General features: G+C 41.4%; 1 protein-coding gene across 2 annotated transcripts in view; it reads right to left on the bottom strand.

The window, feature by feature from the left end:
* Positions 1-22,728, bottom strand: part of bcl11ba (BCL11 transcription factor B a) — a 59,265-nt gene extending 36,537 nt beyond the window's left edge. For both annotated transcript variants that reach the window (XM_017476823.3, XM_017476822.3), the window contains exons 1-2: positions 21,485-22,728; positions 4,447-4,839 (exon numbers count right to left, since the gene is read on the bottom strand). In XM_017476823.3, the coding sequence (XP_017332312.1) occupies positions 4,447-4,839; positions 21,485-21,557 (466 nt within the window). In that variant the 5' untranslated portion in view covers positions 21,558-22,728. The remainder of the gene's footprint in view (positions 1-4,446; positions 4,840-21,484) is intronic.
* Between the last annotated feature and the right edge of the window lie 3,284 nt (positions 22,729-26,012).

The raw sequence follows: 26,012 nt of genomic DNA on the forward strand, positions 1-26,012 counted from the left end.
CGTGCACATGTTTAGCCGCACGCCCAGCTGACATTCAAGCTTCTTAATCATTTTCCGAGGACATTTCATCTCTGCCTTTCTTCTCAGCCAGCTCGAGAATTCTCGCTCCTTCTTCTTCTCCTTCTTCTCCCTCTTCTTCTTCTTCTTCTTCTTCCAACGGCGAGCTAATGAAAGGGCTAAAAATTTACTCGTAGTCACCGCGATGTGATTTACGGAGGCAAATGTTCATCTTTCATTCCAATAACCCATTATTCAAATGGTGAAGTTTAAACAAGATTAAAAATTATCCTTCATCCCGCCCCCCCCCCCCCCACTCCATCCCTCCACACACGTCGCCCCCCCCTCCCCCGCCTTTTTTTTTCTTCTTCTTCCTCCTCCCTTCTTCTTCAAACCGAAGCTTATTAAGAAAGCGGTTTAAAATAGAATTTGGCTTATTACGAGTAATTTAAAAGTCATTTTGAAAGAATCCGGAAAGATTGAATGACTTGCCGTGATAGGTGGATATTGTATTAAATGCATATTCATATTTCTAGTCCTGCACACACACACACACACACACACACACACACACACACACACGCACAAAGGACGGTATTCTGATTTGGATTCACTGATTTAAATATAATCATATATTATATTATAACTCTGATATATATATATATATACAGAGAGAGATCTATATATATAGATATATAGATATCACGTGACTTCACGTGAATAGTCACCTAATGAGCTTGTGAAATTTCTAGAATACTTTTCACGTCATTCGACCCCTCACGTGATTTTCCCCCCCACATGTATGATTTTTTTCCCACGCTATTCTTCACGTTCTTATTAAATTTTTCACGTGATACGTTTTTCACGTGTGATTTTTTTCCCCCCATGTGATTTATTTCCTTCCCGCAATATGAATTGTTGATTTTTTTTTAACCGTGATCTGTTTTCTCGCGATCCATTTCTTTCCACGTGACTCACCCCCCCACCCCCCCACGTTATTCTTCACGCGATTCGTAAATTTTCCGTACGGTTCGTTGTTTTTTTTTAAACGCTCATTCACGTGACTCGTTTCTTTTTCTCAACATGAATCATTTTTCTCGCCTGTCATTTGCAATCTCCACGATTCTCATATTTCCACGTGACTTAATTTTTTTTTTCACGCCATCCTTCACTTTATCCATACGTACGTTCGCGCACGGAGCGGACAAAGTGATTCGTTTCTTTTTCTGAACGTGAATCGTTTGTTTCACCTGTGATTTCTTTCTGCACGATTCACTCATTTCCACGACTAATTTGTACCTACGCTGTTCTTCACATTATTCGTTCGTTGTTCATGTGATTTCTTTTGTCACGTGTGATCCCCCCCCCACACACACACACACGTGATTCGTTTCTTTTTCTCAAAACGATTCATTTTTCACATGATTCGTCACAAGATTCATTTTTCACATGTGATTTCTTTTCTTTCACGTCGTTCACACGACGGCACAGTGAAATGTCACCGGCACGTGTTTTTCACGTGTTATTCACGCATTACTCGTATGTGATTTTAGATTCGTTGTTTTAAATAACTGATATTAAGAATATGAATATATATATATATATATATTTAACGCCCTCTCACATGTTTAGAATTTTAGATTAATATTAGCATGTTTACATGAAGACTAGCCTTTATATTAGCCTTATAGAAAGTCTGTAAAGATTATTGTAAAGAGATTATTTACAGTCATGCGAGTCACGTGTGAAATGTAGTGTGATTTTCAACACCGCAACTTTGATGATAAAGCCTCAGTGATGACACATACGTGCTATGTAGCGTAGAGGCTTTGAAATGTGAAACCGTTTGCAATGAAATCTCCCCATCATCTTCCGTAATTAACGCCAACGGACGCTGTAAGGCGGCTCCGCGCCATGTGGGGTTCGGACTAAATTAGGTTCTTCTTGGTTATTAAGGGTGTATTTAAATGTGCACCGTGGCATGGTGGCAGCGAGTAAATTGTCTTTGATGCCGCAGGAAACCTTCGCAAACAAGGAAGCTTTACATAATAAAAAAAGAGGAAAAAAAAAAACAACAACATATTATTAAAACCGAATCCAGTGTCATAAGCCGGTCCAACCGCTTTTCCCCTGCCAACTTTGTCCAACCCTGAATATTATTTTATGAGACCCATTTCCCATGATCCCTCTGGCTACATCTTTGTAGAGGACTTTGACTGCACTGTTTTGTAAGAAGTGCGAGAGAGAGAGAGAGAGAGAGAGAGTGCTGAGAGAGCACAGCGAGAGAAAGAGACAAAGAGAGAGAGAATTAAATTGAATAAAGAGAAGGACAGAGAGAGAGAAATCGAGAGAGAGAGAGAGAGAGAGACAGCAGGAGAGGCAGAGAGAGAGAGAGAAAGTAAGAGAAAAAGAGACAGACAGGGAGAGAGAAACGGAGAGGCAGGGAGACAGAGAAAGAGAGAGACAGAAAGAAATCGAGAGAGAGAGAGAGAGAAGCAAAGAGAGAGTGAAAGTAAGAGAAAGAAAGAGAGACAGAGAGAGGAACAGAGACAAAGAATAAGAGAGTGACAGAGAGAGAGAGAGAGAGAGAGACAAAGAATAAGAGAGAGACTTAGACAGACAAAGAATAAGAGAGAGACACAGAGAGAGAGGCAGAGAGACAAAGAATAAGAGAGAGACAGAGACAGAGAGACAGAGAGAGAAACAGGGACAAAGAATAAGAGAGAGACACAGAGAGACACACAATAAGAGAGAGACACAGAGAGAGATATAAAGACAAAGAATAAGAGAGAGACAGAGAGATAGCGAGACAGAGAGAGAAAGAATAAGAGAGCGACATAGAGAGAGACAGAGAGAGAAACAGAGACAAAGAATAAGAGAGAGAGAGACAGAGAGAGACAGAGACAGAGAGAAATATAGAGACAAAGAATAAGAGAAACACAGAGAGAGAGAGACAGAGAGAGAGAGATAAAAGAGAGATTGAGAGACATATATATATATATATATATATATATATATATATATATAGAGAGAGAGAGAGAGAGAGAGAGAGAGAGACAGAGACAAAGAATAAGAGAGAGAGACATAGAGAGAGAGAGACAGAGAGAGAGACAGTGAGCTCTCACCCTGCAGCTGGACCAAGCTGAACTGCCTCTTTAACCCAATTCAATAGCAAAACTGGTTCTTTTAATCCTTCACTCTCTCCCTCCCTCTCTCCCTCTCACTCTCTCTCTCTCTCTCTCTCTCTCTCTCTCTCTCTCTCTCTCTCTCATTTTGAGTATTTGAATTTTAATGAGTTTTTCACCTTTTTAAGCAGATGGCTCAGGCTGGATTTCTCCATGAAAGTGAGCGCTGAGTTCTGTGTCACGTTTTGCACAATTTGTTTCAACTACCAGAATCCTTTAGGGGGTTTAGAAAAGGGGTGGCGGGGTTGTTGGTGTGTGTGTGTGTGTGTGTGTGTGTGTGTGTGGTGAGGATGGGAGAGGGGGGGGGGGGGGGGGGGGGGGCGTGGATATGGGAGAGATTCGAGTCCGTAATGTGATGTTTCACTCGGCGCAGCACAGACTCCCCTAATGAAATCAGCTGAAGGAAAAACAATCTCTCTCGAGGCCTCGGAGATGAGCGGTATCACAATCACGACAGCATCCTGCAGAGGGAAATGAGTGCGCTTCCCTTTGTCTGAAAATGCCGTGTGTGTGTGTGTGTGCGTGTGTGATTCATACTGCGATCAAGGCCTAACTATTTTAATCCCTTTAAACTCTACACAACTTTCCTACTCACGTCACTGACGTTCCTGAACTCTGGATTCCGATTGGTCGGAAGGTCTTGATTCATTTCCTATATCAGCAGCTACACTACGAATCCCAGGTTCCCATATCGTTTCTATAGTAACCGCTCATCCGTGAAGGAACCGCACTGTCGACATGGTGACGGTTTGCTGCAAGGACATGTTTGTTTAACGCTTAAGAGAAGGAGTCTCCGGTGTCAGCGCTGTTCAGCAGTCAGTCGTAAAGCTGTAACTGTTCACTCAGAAGAGCTTCTGCTTTCCTTCAAAGCTGTCTTACTACCTTCACGACAGAGAAAAGAGAGACGGGGGACTCGTTTCCTGAACTTTGGACGTAAGTAAAAATCAGATCAAAGCTGCAACGTGTCGTTCTTTAATACTTTTTTTTTTTTAACGTCAGTGTTGAGAAATTGCCGTCGTGTGAGAGGATTAAACGCTTTGGTTATCGGTTATTTTCCTACATGCGCAATCTTTCAATCTTTCAGGCTCCGCTAACTCACACCGCAGAGACTTATTTATAGTCCGTGGAGTAATACGGTGCGTTCTCGGGTGTGTCTACCGAGCGACGGATCTCTCGTCCGCAGTCAGTCTGTGCAAAAGCGGAAAGGCCGTACTGTAGGTGCGAAAGGTTTGAGGTTAGTTCGTACTAAGACGCCGACGCTCACCTGCCAGGCCGCTCTCTTGCTTAGGGCAAATTCCTTTCGGAGGCGTCAGCAGTCTATCGTCTTCGTCCTCGGGTGTCACCTGGATTCCGATTTCGACCGGTTCCTCCACCTTCCTCGGCTCGGCGCGGGGCGGCGAGGGACTGCTGCGGTCCGCCATTTTGTCGTAGCAGCCGTGGGTGCCGGCGGGGCCGTGGCACTGCTTCTTCTTGTGCTCGATGAAGAGCAGGATGTGGCCCAGTGGGAAGGTCTCCTGGCACTGGCCACAAGTCAGGAGATCGTGGTCTCCGAGACCCTGGGGCAGAGGGGCGACCATGTTGGGATCCAGCAGCATGGGGGTGTGGTGGCCGGCGAGTTCGGCCAGCGACAGGTCTGCATCCACATGCTCAGCTTCAGCTGTAGAGACACACACACATGACACACCATTTCATATATATATATATATATATATATATATTTACTATATATTGCAAAAACACAGCATATCCCAAAAGGAAGTAAACTTTTTATCAAAATGTCTTCCAAAGTTATTCATACTTAGTTTATATATATATATATATGTTTGTTTTTTCAGATGAGAAGGCGGACGTCCACGAAGAGACCTCCACCGACGAAGGCACACCCGACGTAGCGCTCTTCCACATAATCCCCTATGTACGGAGACTTTCGGGACACCCTGTAGTGCGCCCTAAATAGCGCACTATGTGTATGCGTGTGTATATTTAAAAATTTTCCCGGTCCCGTTTACGACTACCCGTTTGTCCCGAATGAAGCATACACGTCCCGCCGCTCCAGGGCGCTCTGGAGAACGTCCCGGAGAACGTCTTTAAAAGTCGTGCGTACTGTAAACACCCGACGGAGCAGTCGAGACATTTCGGACAAGCGGGGATTAACATCTGACGTTTATTTTGTCGACCCGATTTCTGTTGTTGTTTTTTTTTGTTTTTTTTTAAATATATATATATGAAGATATATCTTTCAGATAAATAAAACCGGTATTATGTGAACCCGGTCTTTTTTTTCGGGGTTCCGGGCGGCTTTTACTCATTCATCAGCTTGTTAAAAATAAGTAAATAAATAAATAAATAAATAAAGGCAGTTTTACAGTTCCGTCCCATGACGGTGGCTCTAAAGTCGGAGAGAATAAAAGAGACTCTCCACTTAATCATCTCACCGGCCACACACAAGGCAGCGCTCTGCGGCATGTTCCGTCCTGCTCTGGGCCAACTCCTGATAAACATCCATACGTGGGGCCGAGACCTGAGCGCACGGCGCTGTTATGTTATTAATACACAACGTGAGGTTGAGCGCGAGGAAAAGCAGGACGCTCGCTGAGAGAGTGAGAGAGAGAGAGAGAGAGAGAGAGAAGAGACCATGTGGGTGAGGTTTAAACATGAAACGATGCAGATCTTAGCGCTCGGATAAACCACAGCCGCACCGGACACCCTCGTTCCTCCACGACGCCTCCATTTTGAAATATCGACCCACGGAGTTCAAAGCGTGGCCGCGATCTGCGCCTTTGTCGCGGAGAGTTCTGGAGGAACTCGACAGAGGCCCCGTCGAGTCCCCGTCTCTGTTGATGTTACATGTGACAGCTTCTGCTTGTGCTATGCTAATCATTACGATCTAGACAAACACCTTTTCAGGCTGCCACTTCGCACTCCTCGGCTTCCTGTCACCGCTTTTGAGCTTAACGCTCGACGCTGCCGCGCCGCGCCACACGTTTTTTGGGCAAAAGTGAAGAAGAAGAAAAAAAAAGAAACGCCCAAAACAACAACGGCCGCTGCAATATTAGCGCCACGGGTCACGCAAGAGAATCTGGAGAAGAGCTAGGAAAGCTGAGAAATCAGCAAACTGTCGTCGTGACGGCCCGCGCAAATACGCCGTGCCGCCATTCCGTTTAAAATATCCACAAGAGCCTCCATTATTTATTCACGTCTATTTATTTATTTATTTATTTTGATATCGAACGACTGCTCATGCTAGCACGTCAGGTCCGGGTCTAAGGATACTAATTACGCCTCGAGTCGCGGTGTGTTTTTTTTTTCCCGTCGCACGTCTTACCTAGCACACACGTGGCAAAGAGAAACCGGAAGACGGAGACGGAGGCTGACGCGACTCGCCGCGTGTCACACAGGTAGCCGTGTTTACACCTCCCGAAGGACTCGCTAATTTTACATGATAAATTACCACGCGTCCGTCTGCAATTCATCAGCGCGGCCGATTACGAGCGCAGACGGATCTGTAACGCGCGGGAACGTCAGAGCGGGCGGCGAGCGGGTTTCGGAACCCTGAATACGGATGGAATTACGGCTAAAAAAAACGCATTAAGTATAAATTATTCACCTGCTAATTCTCCTATACTTGTGCTTGCTCTTATAACATAACGTTAGCTACGATTATTAATAATTATATGCGGTTTTACACGGAGTTAATGGAACGTAAGTCTTCAGGCTTGGAAATGATTAATGGAGGTTATATATATAAATATATATATATATATATATACACACACACCCAGCTACAGCTACAACAAAGAGCCATATGTGTACTGAATTATTAGCAGCTAATCTATGAGAACAAATGAATAGCGCACTTTCCGTACATAATTACTGAAGTACAGGAAGTGACGTTAGTAAAATGTAGCGTTAAACACACACACACGAGCACGTGAAGGTGTTTAACTCAACACGATGATCAAACAACGCGCATAAACATGAGGATCTAAGAAAGTGTCATATTCGCTAAGAATGCACCTGCGTGTGTGTGTGTGTGTGTTTGCGTTCAAGTGTATGCATCCTAGAACGTAGCCGTTACATGCATATAGATGTGCAATACACGTGTGTGTGTGTGTGTGTGTGTGTGTGTGTGTGTGCGTATCATGGGAACTTGCAGCACCAGCAAAACAGAAGATAAGGCAGAGGAAGCCGAGCTGTATGTCATCGCCGTAGATAAATCTCCTGATTTTACAATTCTCAAGAAAGTTTTGAAAGTTTTTGCCCCCCCCCACTCCCCCACTCGCCACCCAAGCCCCTCCCCCCACCTCTCTCTCTCTCTCTCTCTCTCTCTCTCTCAAGTGTCCCTTTCTGTCTCTCAACCATCAGAAGAGAACGAGTAATGCAGCTCGTCGTGCATATACATGTGTGTGTGTGTGTGTGTGTGTGTGTGTGTGTCTCTCTGTCTCTATCCGTCTCTCTCTCTTTCTCTATCCGTCTCTCTCTTAACCACAGGAAACACTCTGCTAGCATGCAACGTTGTATGCTGCCACCGTGCACATTCAAAGAAAATACGTAACCCCCCCCCACACACACACACACACACCACACTCACACACACCACACTCACACACACCACACTCACACACTTCACACACCAGGTGTTCTAATCAGGTATTTCACTCATGCGCATGCAGTTAGCAATCCTGTGATATAATATATGCACACACAAAAAAATCTTCGGCAGCTTTGTTCAGAGATGAGAAAATGAATCAAGCTCACACAGTGTGTGTGTGTGTGTGTGTGTGTGTTCCCTTTCACTAGTCTAGACAAACAGCCGGGAATGTGCCATCCCTCACTCACTCACTCACTCACACACACACTCACACACACTCTTCTCCACCTGCGATAACAATGCTGTCACCAAGGTAACATCACAGCTCATCATTTTCCCTGATCCCTCAACAAATACTCGGTATAATTCTATCAGGGCCACGGAAATGTCAAATGATATTTGTCTTTATTGAGACGGGCAGCGGAAAGGAAGAGGAGGAGAAGAAAAGAGAAGATAAGAAAGAGAGTCGGGGTTATATTATCCTCGTAGCACCTGCTGCGACAGAGGACCTCGAACCTTCGAACCTTCAGGATAATCGTTCACCGGTGTAATCCGAATCGTCCGAGCCTCACAGCCATGACGTAAACATATAAACATATCGTACTTCTTTTATTCACGTGAACACCCTGTTCATTTTTTCCAGAGGTATTTATTCCTTCAATTCATTCCTTCAACCATTCCTTTATTTATTCAACAATATCATTTAATCTTGCGAACTTTCATGTTTTTAATCGGGAGTTTTCCGCAACACGGAACCCAAATCCTTGGATTCGAATATAATTTTTTTTTTAAAAAGAAGAAAAAAAAAAGAGTAGCTATAAAACTATTAATTGTTTTGTTGTCTCTATTTAGGATTTATATTCATATCCGGGCGACACGCGTCCGGTTAAGGTCGTAAAACACGGAATCTAAATGAGGACTGAAAAACAGCTTTGCTCGTACTGTTTATCTATTTGTTTCTTTTAAATCATATTAAATACTTTAACCATGTTTTTAGAACCGTGTTCATTAGTAGTAATAGTAGCGGTTTCGGTATTATTTATTTATTTAATTACTTACTTAAATAAACGAGCTGTACTCAGCTTTTACAGCTTTATTTATTTATTGTTGTTGGTTACAGTGGTAGCACTAGCAGCGGTATTTATTTATGTATGTATTTATTTATTTATTTATTTATTTGTTAGTATTAATAGTAGCAGTCTTTTGTTTTTGTTTTGTTTTTTATTGATTAAAATCAAATTGAATAATAAATGAGTTGAGTTGGTGTTTTTAAACGTTATCACAAGTAGTAGTATTAGTATTAAACTTATTATTATTTATTTGTTTGTATGTTTTAAATGACACAAATTACTTATATGTATTAATAATAATAATAATAATAATAAAGATTTAATAATAATAATAATTATTATTATTATAGCATTCTATTTATTTATCTGTTTATCTGTTTATGTCTGTCTGTTTGTTTTTGCATACCCCTAGCTTCGCGACCTCCCGAGGGTTCTCAGACCTGACCTGAAGAACCACAGTACCGTATTTCCGACACACACACACACACACACACACACACACACACACACAGACACAGAGCGTCTCTAAACCCACTCTAACGTATGACGTTACTACAGAGCAGTAGTACTGTTACTAACACAACGCTCTCTCAGCTTGACTTCCACCTTATAATTATTTCGCTTGATGCTACTACCGAGGCCTCTCACACACTCACAAACTCTCACACACTCACAAAAAGAGAGAGAGAGAGAGAGAGAGAGAGAGCACTGTAAATGATAGACACTGGCAGTTCCTGACGACGTCCTAATTTACCTAATAAGGCTCGATGAGTCAGAGTCGGCTCTAATAGGATTTCCGTTGGCGGTGTAAAGAGCAACAGCAAGAAAGAAACGAGAAAAAAAAGGCAAATTGAGCATCTAAAAATGAACCACACACACACACACACACACACACACACACACACACACACACAATGCATTTCCATTTTGGATTGTGGCGAGGCCTGTATAATTCCCTTCACCTCCTAAAGGCGGGAAAACGGAGAGAAATTGTTTCTGACAGGTTTGTTGTTTTTTTTTTTTAAATGGGTATCTGATCCAAAAAAAACCCAAAAAGCTGTGACTTTTTGGTGTAAAGGATTCACACACACACACACACACACACACACACACACACACACGGCAGCATTACTACTCCCAACGCTTTAGTTATGAACAATCTGATAACATTTAGAGTTCTTTATGACGTTCCTCACTGTTGAGACTCTCACAGCCTCATTAGACGACACACAACATTTTACAGATTTTGGCTTCATTTGATTTGAATTTTTTTCTTTTTTTTTTTTCTAAATAAAAAAATTTAACAACCTCCATAAATGTCCCCTGTTTAAATCTTGAAAGCTTTTATAATGCCGTCCAGATATAAACATTTACCCTGCACCAATTAGAGCCATTCAGAGCGCTGGCTGCGTTGCGCCGAGGGGGAGGGAAAAAAAAACGTCTGCGGAGAATGAGAAACTTTCATCAGACAATAAAAGCCGGAGTTTACTGTTTGCGCACGGCTTTCCTCGCCGTCTCCGTCCCGGGAGCAGCCGAGGAACGTGGAAAAGATGGAAACAGGAAAGAGGAAAGAGAAGGAGGGGTGTTTAAAATCGGGGAAGCGGAGAACGGAGAGATAACGAGGCTAACTCGCTCCCTTTTCCACGTGTGTGTGTGTGTGTGTGTGTGTGCGCACGGAATCAAACCCAGAACCTCACTGGAATCTATCAGGAATTAATTAGGCCGCCATTAATCCGTAACCTACATTAGAGTCAGAGTCTCCGAGTCAGAGCAGCCGAGACGCTCCGTGCACTTCCTGCGCTCTCGCTCCTGTTCCTGACGGGAATCGGAGCTTCCTGAAACGGGGACGGTCGGAATTAAAGGTAGATTTGAAAATGAAAACGAACCTAAGCGAGGCACGTAGGGCAAGACGTGCACGAGAGAAGCAAAAAACGAACAAAAGGACGGGTACTAAACGGTACTTGTGCTCGTCGTTCAGGTGGAGCCATCGCGCGCGCGTTCGGTACCTTTAGCGGCCACTGAATCTCCGAAGGCGCAGGAAAGCGGGTACGCTCTCCGAAAGGGTACTAAACTATACCCGTCGCCCGGTTTGGTACGTGTTTGGTACTTTTAGTACCGGCGTTTTCGAGTCGAAAGATACGTTAAGAGGTCTGTTAAAGTTCGAAAGGCATCTTTAAAATAAATAAATAAATCATAGCGAGCCACGAAGACCAGGGCATGCATAAGCAAAGCTGGTACGCTCTCACAGAGGGTACTAAACTGTACTGGCTCAGGTAGTACCATTAAGCGTATACGTTCGGTACCTTTAGTATCCAAGTTTCGAGGTAAGAGATACGTTAAAGCTCGGATGGCAGCGATAAAATCAAAAGGGTACACTCGGGAGGGGGGGTTCTAAACAAGTGGTACCATAACCACACCTTTGGTACCTTTAGTATCCACATTTCAAGGTGAAAAATACATAAAAAGGTTCAATGAAATCTCTGGAAAAGAAAACAAAGAAAACACACACACACACACACACACACACACACACACACAGGCCACGAAGACTAACAGACGCATGAAACGAAAAAGCAGGTACTCGCTCAGAAAAAGAAGGAAAGGGTACTAAACTGCACCTGTGCTCGCTGCTCAGGTGCTACTGTCACACGTACACGTCCGGTACCGTCAGTATCCATGTTTTCGAGGGATACGAAGACACACACCACAGCGCCACGTTCTGCGGCTCAGGCTGCCGTGGTGTAAAAGGAAAAAAAGTACCCTTTTTTAAAAAGTACCCTTTTTTTAATGGGTCGCTTTAATATGTATCTTTCACCTGGAACTTAAAAAAAACAATAAAAAAGATTTAAGATACGGAACTGGATCGTGAATTCATTTGAAAGGTTTTCTTATAAATAATAATAATAATAATAATAATAATAATAATAATAATAATAATAACGGTACAAATGTATAAGAGTACCAGCGACAAGGAAAGGTACCTGTACTATTTAGTACCTTTTTTTTCCTGATAGTAAAGACTTGATAGTAAAGAACCCAGACAGGACATGGAGAGGAGCTACAGGTTTGTTTGATTTTAATATAAATTTAAAAAAATAAATAAATAAATAAATAAAAAAAAGGCGTGAAAGGAAATCTCGCAGGTAAATCCAGACGAACGCACCACCGGAGTCCGCCGGGAACGTGGCTACGCTTTGCTAACTCTCTATCAGGAAAAGCTCGTAACGTCAGAGACACATTACCTGATATTTTCACTGCTTCATATCCGGGACGAGAGCGAGTGTGTAAACGCTGAAGCACTTCCTGGTGTAAAAGCGGCCATGTTGGGGGTTTTTCTTGGGTGTGTGTGTGGGGGGGGGGGTTTCTGACAGGAACGTGGAGAGATGTAGATGAGGATGTGGATATAAAACCATACATAATAATCGAGACGCTGCAGCGTTTCTTCAGTTTACTCTCTCTCTCTCTCTCACACACACACACACACACACACACACACACACACAGAGTGTTTCCATGCTCAGGGCCACTCTGATTCAAGCCAGCTGTCGGACGTCAATCTATTAAACACGTACGAGCGGTACGCTTCTTGCTTCTTCGCATGACATCAGAAAGCGAGAGCACACGCGAGAAAAAGCGAACACACACACACACACGCACACACTTACACACGTCTGCAAACAAAAGGCACGTGAAAACCTACAGGAATTTGCGAGCGTATTAATCAAAATCGCCAAGCAGAAATTTGGCCATTGTTCGAAGGGGAAGCCTACAGATTCCCTCTCTCGCTCTCTCTCTCTCTCTCTTTCTTTCTCTCTCTCTTTATTTTATCTAGATAGACAGAACAATGAGGCCTCAGTCCAGAAAAAAAAAGAAGAAAAAAAATATATAATAATAATAATAATAATAATAATAATAATAATAATAATAAGGGATGCCCTCAAGCTTCAAGCCTCTTCTCTCTATCATTTGGACTCCGGTACAAACACAACGCCCGGTATTCGGAAATATCTGCGTTTAAGAAATCTTTTCTCATCTCTTAAGAGAACGTCCGAGCAGGAGTTTGAGCAGAATAAAAAAAAGGACAGAGAAAAAGAGAGAGAGAGAGAGAGAGAAGCAGGAAGATAGAGAAAGGTCTGAGTACACCCTGATGCTCTGACACACACTTAGGAGTGTATTTATAGTATTTATACTGTACTTTTATATTTCCTATTCTGTTTCTTTTTTTTTTTTTGCTGAAAAACAGAGAGAAAGCAAAAGAGAAAGACGGAACGGAGCGACAGAGGGAGGAAGACAAGCCGCCGCTTTATGACGTGCGCCGCCACATCCTCTTTAATAAACCTGCTAATTTGTGAGCGTGTAAGTGTGTAGAGGCGAAGAAATGAAGAAAGCAGGAGAAGAACATCCGAATCCACCTGACTGTTCTGGGGTTTGTTGGGGGGTTTTTTTGTTTGTTTGTTTGTTTGTTGTTTTTTTAAAAAGAACAAAAAAATTCCACGTGTTAACCTCGACACCATCCGGAAGCATCGGCGCGTGGACGTCACTTTTTACGAGCACGTCACTTGTTCTCGGGTTCCCTCGGCCCTCGAAGGGAACGGAGAGACGGAGAGAAAGAAACTCGGGACGGGTTTTAAATATCTCGAAGAGGAAGACGCACACGTGTAAATACAGGAAGGGGGACAGAACGGGGGGGGGGGGGGGGGGGGGATGGGGGGGGGGGGGGTTGATTTCGAACCCAGCACTGTCAGGCTGTAAATTGAGTACGTTTAAAAAAATAAATAAATAAATAAAATAAAAAAAGGATCATGATTTTCCGACACGTTCATGTTGACAGGACGGAGATCTTCCACGCGGCAAACCTTCAGCGCGTGTGACGTGTTTATTACACGTTTATTGACGTCCGTTTCGGTTATTTCAGGATTTCTTTTTGGATGTTTAGACACTGCGTGTGCGTCTCATCTCCCGCGCGTGAGGGGAAGAGAAAAGGAAGAGATGGTTTTAAATATATCAAGCAGAAAAGAGAGAGAGAGAGAGGGCAAATTTAACCATTATATTATTATTATTACACGTTTATTACACGTTTATAAATGTTTCCATTATTTCATTATTTCATTTGTTCATTATTTGTTGCTTACGCTTATTTTCTTCTCTTCCCTCCGTCCTACTGGGAAAGTTTTGTTTTTGGGTTGTTGTTTTTTTTTTGTTTTGTTTTGTTTTGTTTTAAAGTACAAGCAAAAGGATAAATGATCAATTCAGGAATATGAAGAGAGAGCAAGAGTGAGAGAGAGAGAGAGAGTGAGAGAGAGAGAGAGAGAGAGAGAGAGAGAGAGAGAGCGAGAGAGAGAGAGCGAGAGCGAGAGAGAGAGAGAGCGAGAGAGAGAGAGCGAGAGCGAGAGAGAGAGAGAGAGAGTGAGAGAGAGAGAGAGCGAGAGAGAGAGAGAGAGAGAGAGAGAGAGAGAGAGAGAGAGAGAGATAGAGAGAGAGAGAGAGAGAGAGATTGAGCTTCAACTTTAATGTTGACGCTGATATCATTAAAATCTTCCACGCAAGATTCCTTTACAGGCTTTCTGAATTATGTGTTGCACGTTTATTACACACGTTTATTACACACGTTTATTACACACGTTTATTACACACGTTTATTACACACGTTTATTTGAACTGCTTCATGGTTTACATTTGCATTATTAGGATTCGGGATCGTTTTGGATTCTTTTCTCCTCTCTCTGTTTAGGAGGAGAGCAACATGCGAAAGTTGTCGTTGTTGTTGTTTTTTTAAAGAAAAAGAAAAAAGGTAAATGCAGGAAGAGGAAAAGAGCGAGAGAGAATGAGAGAGAGAGAGGTAGAATGAGAGAGAGTGAGAGAGAGAGAGGGAGAATGAGAGAGAGAGGTAGAATGAGAGAGAGTGAGAGAGAGAGAGAGAGGGAGAATGAGAGAGAGAGGTAGAATGAGAGAGAGTGAGAGAGAGAGAGGGAGAATGAGAGAGAGAATGAGAGAGATAAAGAGAGAGAATGAGAGAGGGAGAATGAGAGAGGGAGAATGAGAGAGAGAGAATGAGAGAGACAATGAGAGAGAGAGGATGAGAGAGAATGAGAGAGATATAGAGAGAGAATGATAGAGAGCGAATGATAGAGAGAGAATGATAGAGAGAGAATGATAGAGGGAGAATGGTAGAGAGAGAATGATAGAGGGAGAATGGTAGAGGGAGAATGAGAGAGATAAAGAGACAGAATGAGAGAGAGAGAATGAGAGAGAGACAGAATGAGAGAGAGAGAATGAGAGAATGAGAGAGAATGAGAGAGAGACAGAATGAGAGCGAGAGAATGAGAGAATGAGAGAGAATGAGAGAATGAGAGAGACAGAATGATAGAGAGAGAATGATAGAGAGAGAATGAGAGAATGAGAGAGACAGAATGAGAGATAGAGAGAATGATAGAGAGAGAATGATAGAGAGAGTGAGAGAGAATGAGAGAATGAGAGAGAGAGTGAGAGAGAGAGAATGAGAGAGAGAGAATGAGAGAGAGAGAGAATGAGAGAGAATGAGAGAGAGAGAATGAGAGAGAGAGAATGAGAGAGAGAGAGAATGAGAGAGAATGAGAGAGAGAGAATGAGAGAGAGAGAATGAGAGAGAGAGAATGAGAGAGAGAGAGAATGAGAGAGAGAGAATGAGAGAGAGAGAGAATGAGAGAGAGAGAATGAGAGAGAGAGAATGAGAGAGAGAGAGAGAGAGAGAATGAGAGAGAGAGAATGAGAGAGAGAGAGAGAGGTTGATGGAGGAAGAAATCTAAACCAATCATTTCTCAATCTTCCATGCTTTATCCCTGATATAAAGGTTCAGTTTGTTTTATGTTTATAATAAGCGTTACACATTTATTACACATTTATAAATAATGCTCCATGGCTTATGTTGGACGTCTACTCGGTGCGTGCACTCTCTGGAAATACGTTCGGAGCGAAATGTTTTGGGGATTTTCTTTGAGCAGATTTAATTAATCTATTTAATTTTTTTCAATTAAAAATGATCATTCGGCGTGTTCTTGAACGCTCCCTCACGAGCATGTACAGAAGTTTACACGTCTATAAGACTTTCATCTTCTAAACCATGCTTATTTATGCACGGCGTACACTTATTTTCCGTCTCAGCGGCGTAAACGTGCAGGAAGAGCGAGAAGAAACGGAATAAAAGGGCAGGAAAGCCTTGAGAATGAAAAAGGATTATCAGTAGCCTGTGATCGTTATGAGCTCTGTTTAACGAGGGGACGTTCGACGGCGTCCACACTTCGACGTCTTCGGCTGTTTTCCAAACTTTTTTTGAAACTACTTCTATGACTTCCAATTCTTTTCTTTTTTTTTTTCTTTTTTTTTTTATGGGACAGATGAAGAAGAAAAGACAGAGAAGGATCGACAAAATCATAAACAGACGACGAGAAAGAGAGAGACACGCACGCGTAGAGAGAGAGAGGGAGAGAGAGAGAGAGAGAGGATGACGAGCGGCGTGAGAGCAGCTGCTGCTCGGAGACGTTGACAGTTTGTTGTGAACTCTGCGTGTTGATGTCGATATCATCTGAAGCATCTATGCAGCGTCGTCAAAAAGCCACCGCCTAGAAGTTCAGCCAACTTACCCAGGCACATACCCCTCCCCCCCACCTTCAACCCCCTCCCTCGCTCCCTCCCCCCCTCCCTCTGCCACCCCGTCCTCATACACAGCGTTTAAGAAATATGTTTTTATAATGTTTTTCTGCCCCCCTGCGACAGACTCAGAGCTCCCCCTAGCAGCACACGGCCTAAAAAACAACACCAAACCCACCACTCTCTCTCCTCTCTCCTCCTTCCTCCTCTCCTCCTCTCTCTCCATTATTCTCATCTCCACCGGGAGAACGTCACGCAGGAAAATTCACTCTATTCGCTCCGGCCGAGCGGCGGCAGGCTCGGGCGTATTAAGACACGCTTTCGTGTTGTTGTTGTTGGTTTCTCTTCCTTTTTTTCTCTCTCTCTCTCTCTCTTCTGGTCTCGTGCCAAACGATTTCCAAAAGTCTTTGACCTACAAGATGGTGCAAAGTCTTCTTTTTACGGTTTCTGGTTCAGAATACATGGATTAGTCTTTCTCAGTGTGTCTGTGTGTGTGTGTGTGTGTGTGTGTGTGTGTGTGTGTGTCACGTATACTCCCACTTGCAAAGCATGCAGTTCAATTTGTCCTTCTATGAGAATATATAACAAAAGCTAACTGACGTGTGTTCGTGTTCTTGTATGATGATGACACACACACACACACACACACACACACACGGATACATTTGAAACTATACTATCACGTCGCATTTAGTATTTAAGGGTTTCATCGTGTAAATTCCGGACATGCTTATTAAATTTATTTTTTTTTTTTAAATAATTTTTTTTTTTATTCAAATGAAATGATGAATATACGTGCAATAGATTCGATCGATTCATTCATTAATTAATATCCACTTTATTCCGCAAGTACAGAAAACATTCGCAAACGGCGGATTAGCCCGCTCTTGTTTTCGCGCGAACGACAGAACCAGAAAACGAAAAGAAAAAAAAAGAAAAAACGAAACTTTGACACCTCGAAGAAAAACAGAATCCGATTTCCGTGAGTCGGAGTTCCTACGTCAACGCGATAGAGCGGCACACTGGTGTGTTTTTGCACTTGTTAGCAGTTGATGAATCATTCTATATTCACACACACACACACACACACACACACGTGCACGCGCACACGCGTATGCACGGAATGACGCAATGAAATGTAAAATAAAGGGACAAAAAGTAAACACGACGCCGAGTTCGAATTTGAAGAGCGGTGTGTCGTTTTCAGCGCGTGTTAAACAGCTTCCAAGATACACTGCTCGTATTTCACACCGCATTCGTAAGTGAGTGGATTTATGCGCGCGTGTGGGTGTGTGTGTGTGTGTGTCGTGTGTGTGTGTGTGTGATGGTGTGTATATGTAAAAATGTAGCACACAACCTCAGGGTAAGCCAGTAAAACTACTGATGTGCTCGGGTTGAGGAGGCTTGAATTAACTCGCTTCTGGACCTGTCTCACACACACACACACACACACACACACACACACACACACACACACACACACACACCTATACGCTCTCTCTCTCTCTCTATCTCTGAAATGGACGAATCCAGAACACACACAGACAGAACAAGCAGTTGATAGAATTGACTCGAACATGCTGATTTGCAAATTTCACACACACACACACACACACACACACACACACACACACACACACATACACACACACACACACACTTGTAAAGTATGCACGTGCCCAAATATTCATTTAAGAATTAATATCTGTATGTAAAGGTAACTCAAATCACACACACACACACACACACACACACACACACACACACACACACACACATCCTTAACAAGGCCACACTGTATCATCCTCATCTACACTATCGAGATCAGCTAAAATGTATTTCAAACCACACACACACACACACACACACACTTACACACACACACCCACACTTGCACACTTTCACACACACACACACACACTCACACTCACGCCACAGATATCATTCAAACTCTCACACACTCTCTCTCTCTGTTTCTCTCTCTCTCTCACACACACACACACACACACACACACACACACACACACACACACAGCAGAGTTAACTCTCAGGAAGAGCTAAGCCCCTAAGCTCTGATGAGTATCTGCCAGCACCTGGCCAGTGTAACTGCAAATCTCAAAAACACACTGTTTACTCGCTCTCTGGTTGTGCACTAAAGGTACTAAAGGTACTCCAGGCACTAACGGCATTAACAAAACGTGTGGAGTGTATGAGCGTCTGAGTTCGGCTCTCCCATCCCCCTCTCGGTCAAAAAAAAAAAGAAGGATGGTTGATTGGTTTGGTTTAGTCAGTACTGCCTCATATGTGTGTATGTATGTGTGTGTGTGTGTGTGTGTGTGTGTGTGTGTGTGTGTGTGCTACTTAGAACACCGCTTGTACACCGTATAATGCAATAACAGACGGAACACGTTACTGTAACATCAGAAAACACACACACGCAGACGTTTTTAGGAATTTTACGCCAAACTTTTTCTTTTTTTTAAAAAAATAAATTTGTTACGATATTCACGCTAAAAAAAAAACACACACACACACACACACACACACACACACACACTAAGAACGTGCTGTTGATTTCATTATAATATTTGAATACACACACCGTTATATATCAGTATCACACTCCCGGGTCGGGTTCCATGCTGAAAAGTTGCTCAAAAAGATCCATATTTTTTAAAAAAATAAATAAATAAATAAAAAATTAAAAACACGCCGTCACGAAGATGAGAATACGCAGCAGATCCGTGTGTTTTTACAAATTACATCTGATTTAACTTCATTATATTTATATTCATTTATAAATTATATATATATATATATATTTTTTTTATATATAGGGTTTTATTTTTAAGTAGATTCATTCCAAAGGTTTTTGACACAAAAATAGGAACAGAAGGCACTAGGTGGTCCTGCTGTGCTACACGTACATGTTGTATACATCCCAGCGACAAAAACTAAAAAAAAAAAAAAAGTGCAATAAATCATAAACATCTGGCTACAACTGGATGGTCTCGCTCCTAAAAGCTGCCTGAAAATCATGTACTATATCGTTCCCTGAGTCTGTCTGGCATCTTTAAATCCTCTGTGTGGGGTTTAAGGTCACCAGAGTCACTAAAGACAGACGAGGTCGTGCAGCACTTTGTGACGTTTTTGCGGAAACCTGAACGTTTTCATGAGAGAAATCAAAACAAAACAAAACGGCGTCATTTGGCGGATCGTTAAACCCACCAGATAGAGAACGAAACACAAACAGCGCTGAAGTTCAACTGAAACTTAAAGCACGTTGATGGGGGGTTCTTTTTTTTGTGTGTGTGCGCGTGTGTGTGTGTTTTGTCGGCTTCACGCCGTACAAACAACGCCGTCTTCACTGAATTATAACGCTGATACGCTCGCTGATACACTGATACGCTCAGCACATGGAATCCAGCTGTGCACGACTTTGTATATTTAATCTGTTGAGAATCTGAATCATATTAGTAGAAGAAGAAGAACAAGAAGAAGGAAAAAAAATCACACTGAACGCAAGATGGAAAGTGAACCGGTAGCTGAACAAGCACTGCTTCTGTGAAAGACAGAAAATAAAACGTACACACACACACACACACACACACACACACACACACACACTCAAACGACTCATGGCTCTGAGAAAAAAAAAATGGCTTCACTGAATAGATCAAAATGTACAATATTAGCGCAGGAAATCATTTTAAAACAGTTCCGGACGTGAGATTTATGAGCCTGGGTTGCTTTTTATTATTATTATTATTATTATTATTATTATTATTATTATTATTATTATTTAAACCTGATGCTCCTTGTTCAGGAAAACTCTATTTGACATATTTTACAATCATATCAAATCTATAAAGTATAAACGTCTCATTAATAAGCAAAGTGTAATAACATTTTTGCGCAAATAATTGAAGCGCTTGCAAAAAGGGGGAAAGGCGTAACTTATTATTATCGTAATTATTAGCATCCTTATTATTATTATTATTATTGCTGCTGCTGTTTATTTTCTAGACGTGCTTGGAACATGGTTATCGCTCTACAGAAATACAGCCTCGACTAACTTCGTGTGCAACTGTCTACCGTCCAGGATTTATTTAAATATTCGTATTTATTTAAATATCACGATAATGATTGTGTGTTGTCTTTTCATGTTACAGTTACTGTAGTCACGGGAAAAAAAATACAAATTATACTGTAGCTCTCACGCTCTGCTCATTCCTTTCTCTTTTGTCCTTTTTGTATATATATATATATATATATATATATATATATATATATATATATATATAAATATATATATATATATATATATATATATATATATATATATATATACATATATCATACATACTTCCACGTACAGTAGAGTAGTTCATACAGTACAGTATGTATACATATATATTATATAGACTGCATATGTTTTTACTTTGAGTGTATTATACACATTATAGCCTTAGATATATAGTATAGATTATAGATGATAGATTATAGAGATTATAGAGATTATAGAGTGTGTCGAATTGTAGTGATAAGGCATAAGATCAAAATGGACTTGTTTTTTTTTTCTTTCTTTCTTTCTTTCTTTCTTTCTTTTTCATGGTCCTTGTTACACGGCTTAGTATTTAAAAGAAGGATGCACGGTAGAAAATAAATAAATAAATAAACAAATAAACAAACAAACAAACAAACAGATCTAAATGTGATTGTTATTTGCGTAGAAAATTTCAGAATTGTACATTTTGGAACAGGACCGTGACAGAGGAGTGTATGAGAGAGAGAGAGAGAGAGAGAGAGAGAGAGAGAGAGAGAGAGAGAGAGTGTGTGTGAGAGAGAGAGAGAGAGAGAGAGAGATGTGCACTCTGTGTGCGCGAGGAAAGTTTTTTTTTCAGCGCGTTCTCCGCTTTTTACGCATTTACGTTAAGAAAGCAGCGCGAGGATTAGAAAAAGGGAAAGAAAGCTAGAAAGAAAGAAGACGAAGAGAATGAAATCATTTGACTTACTGCTTATAATCTCCCTCTGTGATAGATGCTGAGGGTTTCCCTGCTTGCGACGGGACATCGCCCTGCCTGGCATCTACACTGGCATCTACACTGGCAGCTACACTGGCAGCTACAGTGGCATCCCCGGCGTACTCAGATTTCTCCGTGTCCTTTTTGCGTCTTCCTCTTCTTCTTCTTCTTCTTCTTCTTCTTCTCTGTTTTTTTTGTTTTTTGTTTTTTTTTTAATCTTGGGCAACTTTTGGAGTTTGTTGACCTGCCCAGCCAGCACGCGCTCTTACGGCTCGTTCAGGCTCTTACGCGCTCAGGTGAGGTGAGGGTGAAGACGATGAACAAGAAGAAGAATGAAGAGTGCGATGTGTTTGTCCAATATCCTTTTGAAATCTTGGTTTTTATTGGTATTTATTTTATTTTGAGGACGAAGAGGCTCGAGGAAGCTCAGCTGCTCCGGAGCATGCATGCACGTGCTGGTCAGAAAGAATAATGCATTCATGTAATCATGTGATGATCCCGGTGGTGTGTGTGTGTGTGTGTGTGTGGCGTATGTGTGTGTGTGTGTGTGTGTGTGTGCGTGTGTGTGTGTGTGTGTGTGTCCGCGGCAGAGCGCGAGCTCAGTGCTGGCGCGGTGTTTCCGACTGCGCGCTCCTCCGGCTCCCTGCGCTCTGCTCCTCTATGCGCTCCGGCCACATCAGGCTTCACCTCCACCTCCTCTTCTCCCCTCTTCTTATTTATCTTCTTCTTTCTTTTTTTTTTAAAAATAATAATAATAATAATAATAATAATAATAATGCACCAGGACACCTGCGAGCTGCTTTCTTTTCTCTCTCTCTCTCTCTCTCGCTCTTTTTTTTTTTTTTTTTTTTCCTCCCCGCGTGCCTTTCTCTTGCGCGTCCTGTTTGTCCGGGAGCTCTCTGTCCTTTCTCTTCTCTTCTCTCTCGCCTCTCCTCTCACTCTCTCCTCTCTTTCTGTCTCTCCGCTCTGTGTGTCTGTGGCTCCCTGCGATGGGATAAAAATTCAAGTTCATGTGCGGACGTGACGTTTAAGTCCAGCATACAGTGGTGGTTGTGGTGGTGGTGGTGGTGGTAGTGATGGTGGAGGGGTGGAGGGAGGGAAGAAAAAAAAAAAGAAAAAGAAAGGAAAGACAAACTGGAGAGAGAGCAAGAGCACTGGGGGCGACTAGTGGTGACTTTACACACAGCTATAGGGGAGCAAAGACAGAGGAACCAGCAGTGGACACACACACACACACACACACACACACACACACACGACTGTCTCTTCCTCACTATCCAGCACTTTGTACTTACTCACATACTATTAAACATCACTGCGTTTAAATCAGTAAAAAAAAATATGGATGCGTATAAATATATAATGTATCAATTGCTTGCATTTAATATATCACTAGATAAGAAAATATGACATGATAAACAATTAATTAAATGAAAGATTAGCTTATCATGTCTTCATTTAAATAAATATATATATATATATATATATATATATATATATATATATATATATATATATATATATATATATATATATATATTTCTTTATCGGCCCGACTTCTCTTTATCAGCATAAATTCAGCTTCAAAACAATTTGGGACTTAATGTTTGCATCGTAATCTCTTAGATTATAAATCGTTTAGTGTGTTAGTGATGTAAGTGATATTAAAGTGCTATTACAGTGATTTTAGAAGGAATTTTCTATTTTACGCACCCCAAAAAATAAAGAAAGAAAGAAAGAAATAAATAAATAAAATGACCTAAACCGACTTCATCACACCCTCACAAACAATAGTTCATAAAGAGTCGGACCAGCCAAAGGACCGACAGGTAATTTGTCTTCTTGTTTCTTTTTGTTTGTTTGTTTGTTTTGCTTTGCTTTGCTTTGCTTTCTTTGTTATGTTAAGGCCCTTAGAATAAAATGCGCCTCCAAGAATGAACCCGAAGCGAAGCTTCACAGTTATTCATGTGGAATAAATCATACGGAGGATTTATTTGTATGTCGCGTCGCAAAAAAAAAAAAAGAAGAAGAAGAAGAAGAAGAAGAAGAAGAAGAAAAGTTGTCCAAAAACCGTCGGTCACTTTCCTGAAGTAAGAAGTTGTTTTAAGGAAATAATTTTCTTTAATCCTTAAATACGTCTGGGTTTGAGGTGCAAAAAAAAAAAAAATTAATAATCTCTGTGTCGATCTGACACGATATAAATGCATGACGCATGTATTTTTTATTTTTTATTTATTTTATTATTATTTTTTTGCTACTAAAATTATTGATGCGTATGTCAGTTGCAGACATGCACGCACTCCACCCCCCCGGATTATAGTGATTAAAAATCATTTAAGAGCTACACAAGAAATGATAGCGTCTAATACTAATACTATTCATAATCCTGTGCACAAAGATGTAGAGATAATACAGGAACTCCACTAGACGGAAGAAGTGTGTGAAGGAACAGGATGAGTGTCTAAGCAGCAAGCAGGAGGAAGATCAAAAATAATCATAATAATTGTTGTTGTTGTTGTTGTTGTTTTTAAAAAAAAATCCAGATTGTGAGTATCCATTTGTGCATAATGAAGCTGCGGAGAATGGAGCACTGGAGAACTGGTGAGCGTCTGATGGAAGAGGAAAAGGAAGAGCGGAATGATGAGAAGGAGGTGGAGAAGATGCAGCTTCTCATATACAGGCAGATTTATTTCAGGATCTTTTTACACTCCATTTACACTGAAGTGTGTGTGTGTGGGCGCGCGTGTGTGTGTGTGTGTGTGTGTGTGTGAGGTCAGGAAAAGCTGTTGTAGATATTGTAGGCTATGTATCTGCAACATTATTGCATCTTGTTAGAACGTATGTCCACACACACACACACACACACACACGCACACACACTTAGTTAACACTAATACATTTGTGTGCTTTCACTTACTTTCTATTTTCAGCTCCATGGATGATTTCAGTAGGGAGAAGTTGAGCAGGAATGGAGTATGCAGATGATGATGATATGTGTGTGTGTGTGTGTGTGTACTCATTTCTTATACACATTTGGACTGGGTGTATACGCATCAGTGGAGTGTCTTTTCATCGTCTTTCCTCGTTCAAGAGTATCTAAAGGACTTCAACTTTTCACTCCCCTATAGACTACATTCTTATTCCACAACTCTGTGCTGATATCAGATACCACGGGGTGACCAGATTCCGAATATAAAGCCAAAGGGACGTCTCTTAACCCCCTTCACTGCACGGTTTTGCCGTACGGAAACGATTCATTAATCTCCGATTTAACATTTTGTGTAATTTTTGACTACATGATACTTTCCATACAGCAACGATTTACAGACTAACCACCCCCCCCCCCCCCCCATTTATATATTTGTATTACTTGAACTAATTCAAGTAATAAAAACTGTAACCCCCTTCATGCTGTAGAGGGTTAAATGAGCATTACGGCGTTTCTGTGGCCACCGAATCTACTAAAATGTGAAAGCAAATGTCTTACAGCTGTGAATTTTATTACACACACACACACACACCCACAGAGAGTGAGAGAGAGTGAGAGAGAGAGAGAGAGAGAGAGAGAGCGCTCTCAGTTACTTTTCTAAATTGTCTATTTTATGCGTCAATCCATTTCCATCTTCTATACAATTTCAAAGCAACTGTAAATGAATGTGAATAGGAAAATATTAAACATTCAGAATTCTAAAATATCTTTCATGTACACACACACACACACACACACACACACATATGTATATATATATATATATATATATATATATATATATATATATACACACACCAAGCTTTTTTGTTTGCTAGTTGGTTAACCGAATGCATCTTTGCTGCCTCAGGAGTCATTGAAAAGAGATTAAATAACAGCGTATGATCTGAAATTGTAATATAATTCATCGTTCATAATGTCTTTTGGTTGATTCGTTTCAGCCTCCGATGCATGATCAATACAGGTGAGAAGACTGAAAGTCTTTAACAACGATCGCCTCGAATGATCGTGTGACACCTTTGCGTGTTAATGTCAAAATCAAAAAACGATTAAATAAGTGAACTCGAAAAGAATAAAAACAGACACGAAATGGTTGCAGTCAGATTTTCAGATCATCGCTCTGTTTTAAGATCTTCGCTGCTTTGGCCTTTCAGGTGTACTTGACTTGTAATGCAACAGTACCCTCTGTTGGCTAGCTGCATGTCAGATGTGAACCACAAGACTGGCTTGAATTAGACACACACACACACACACACACACACACACACACACACATGCAGTGATCTTCCTCATTTTACCTGCCATCTATATATACCTAACAGATCTAGAAAACAGTGTAATATAGTGATCTAGTGTGTATTCTATAGTATTTCAAAAATAAAAAGTATATATTTTTTAAAAACCCAACAAAACCAGATCATCATGGATCATCCACTGATTATGTCATGGTTCGATTTCACACATGCTATGATAGAACCTGAGTGAGCTGTTTCATTTATTCAACTCTATTAGGTTTGTGTCTAATATTAA

Source organism: Ictalurus punctatus, chromosome 9 (assembly GCF_001660625.3).
Source record: "Ictalurus punctatus breed USDA103 chromosome 9, Coco_2.0, whole genome shotgun sequence".
Lineage (NCBI taxonomy): Eukaryota > Metazoa > Chordata > Actinopteri > Siluriformes > Ictaluridae > Ictalurus > Ictalurus punctatus.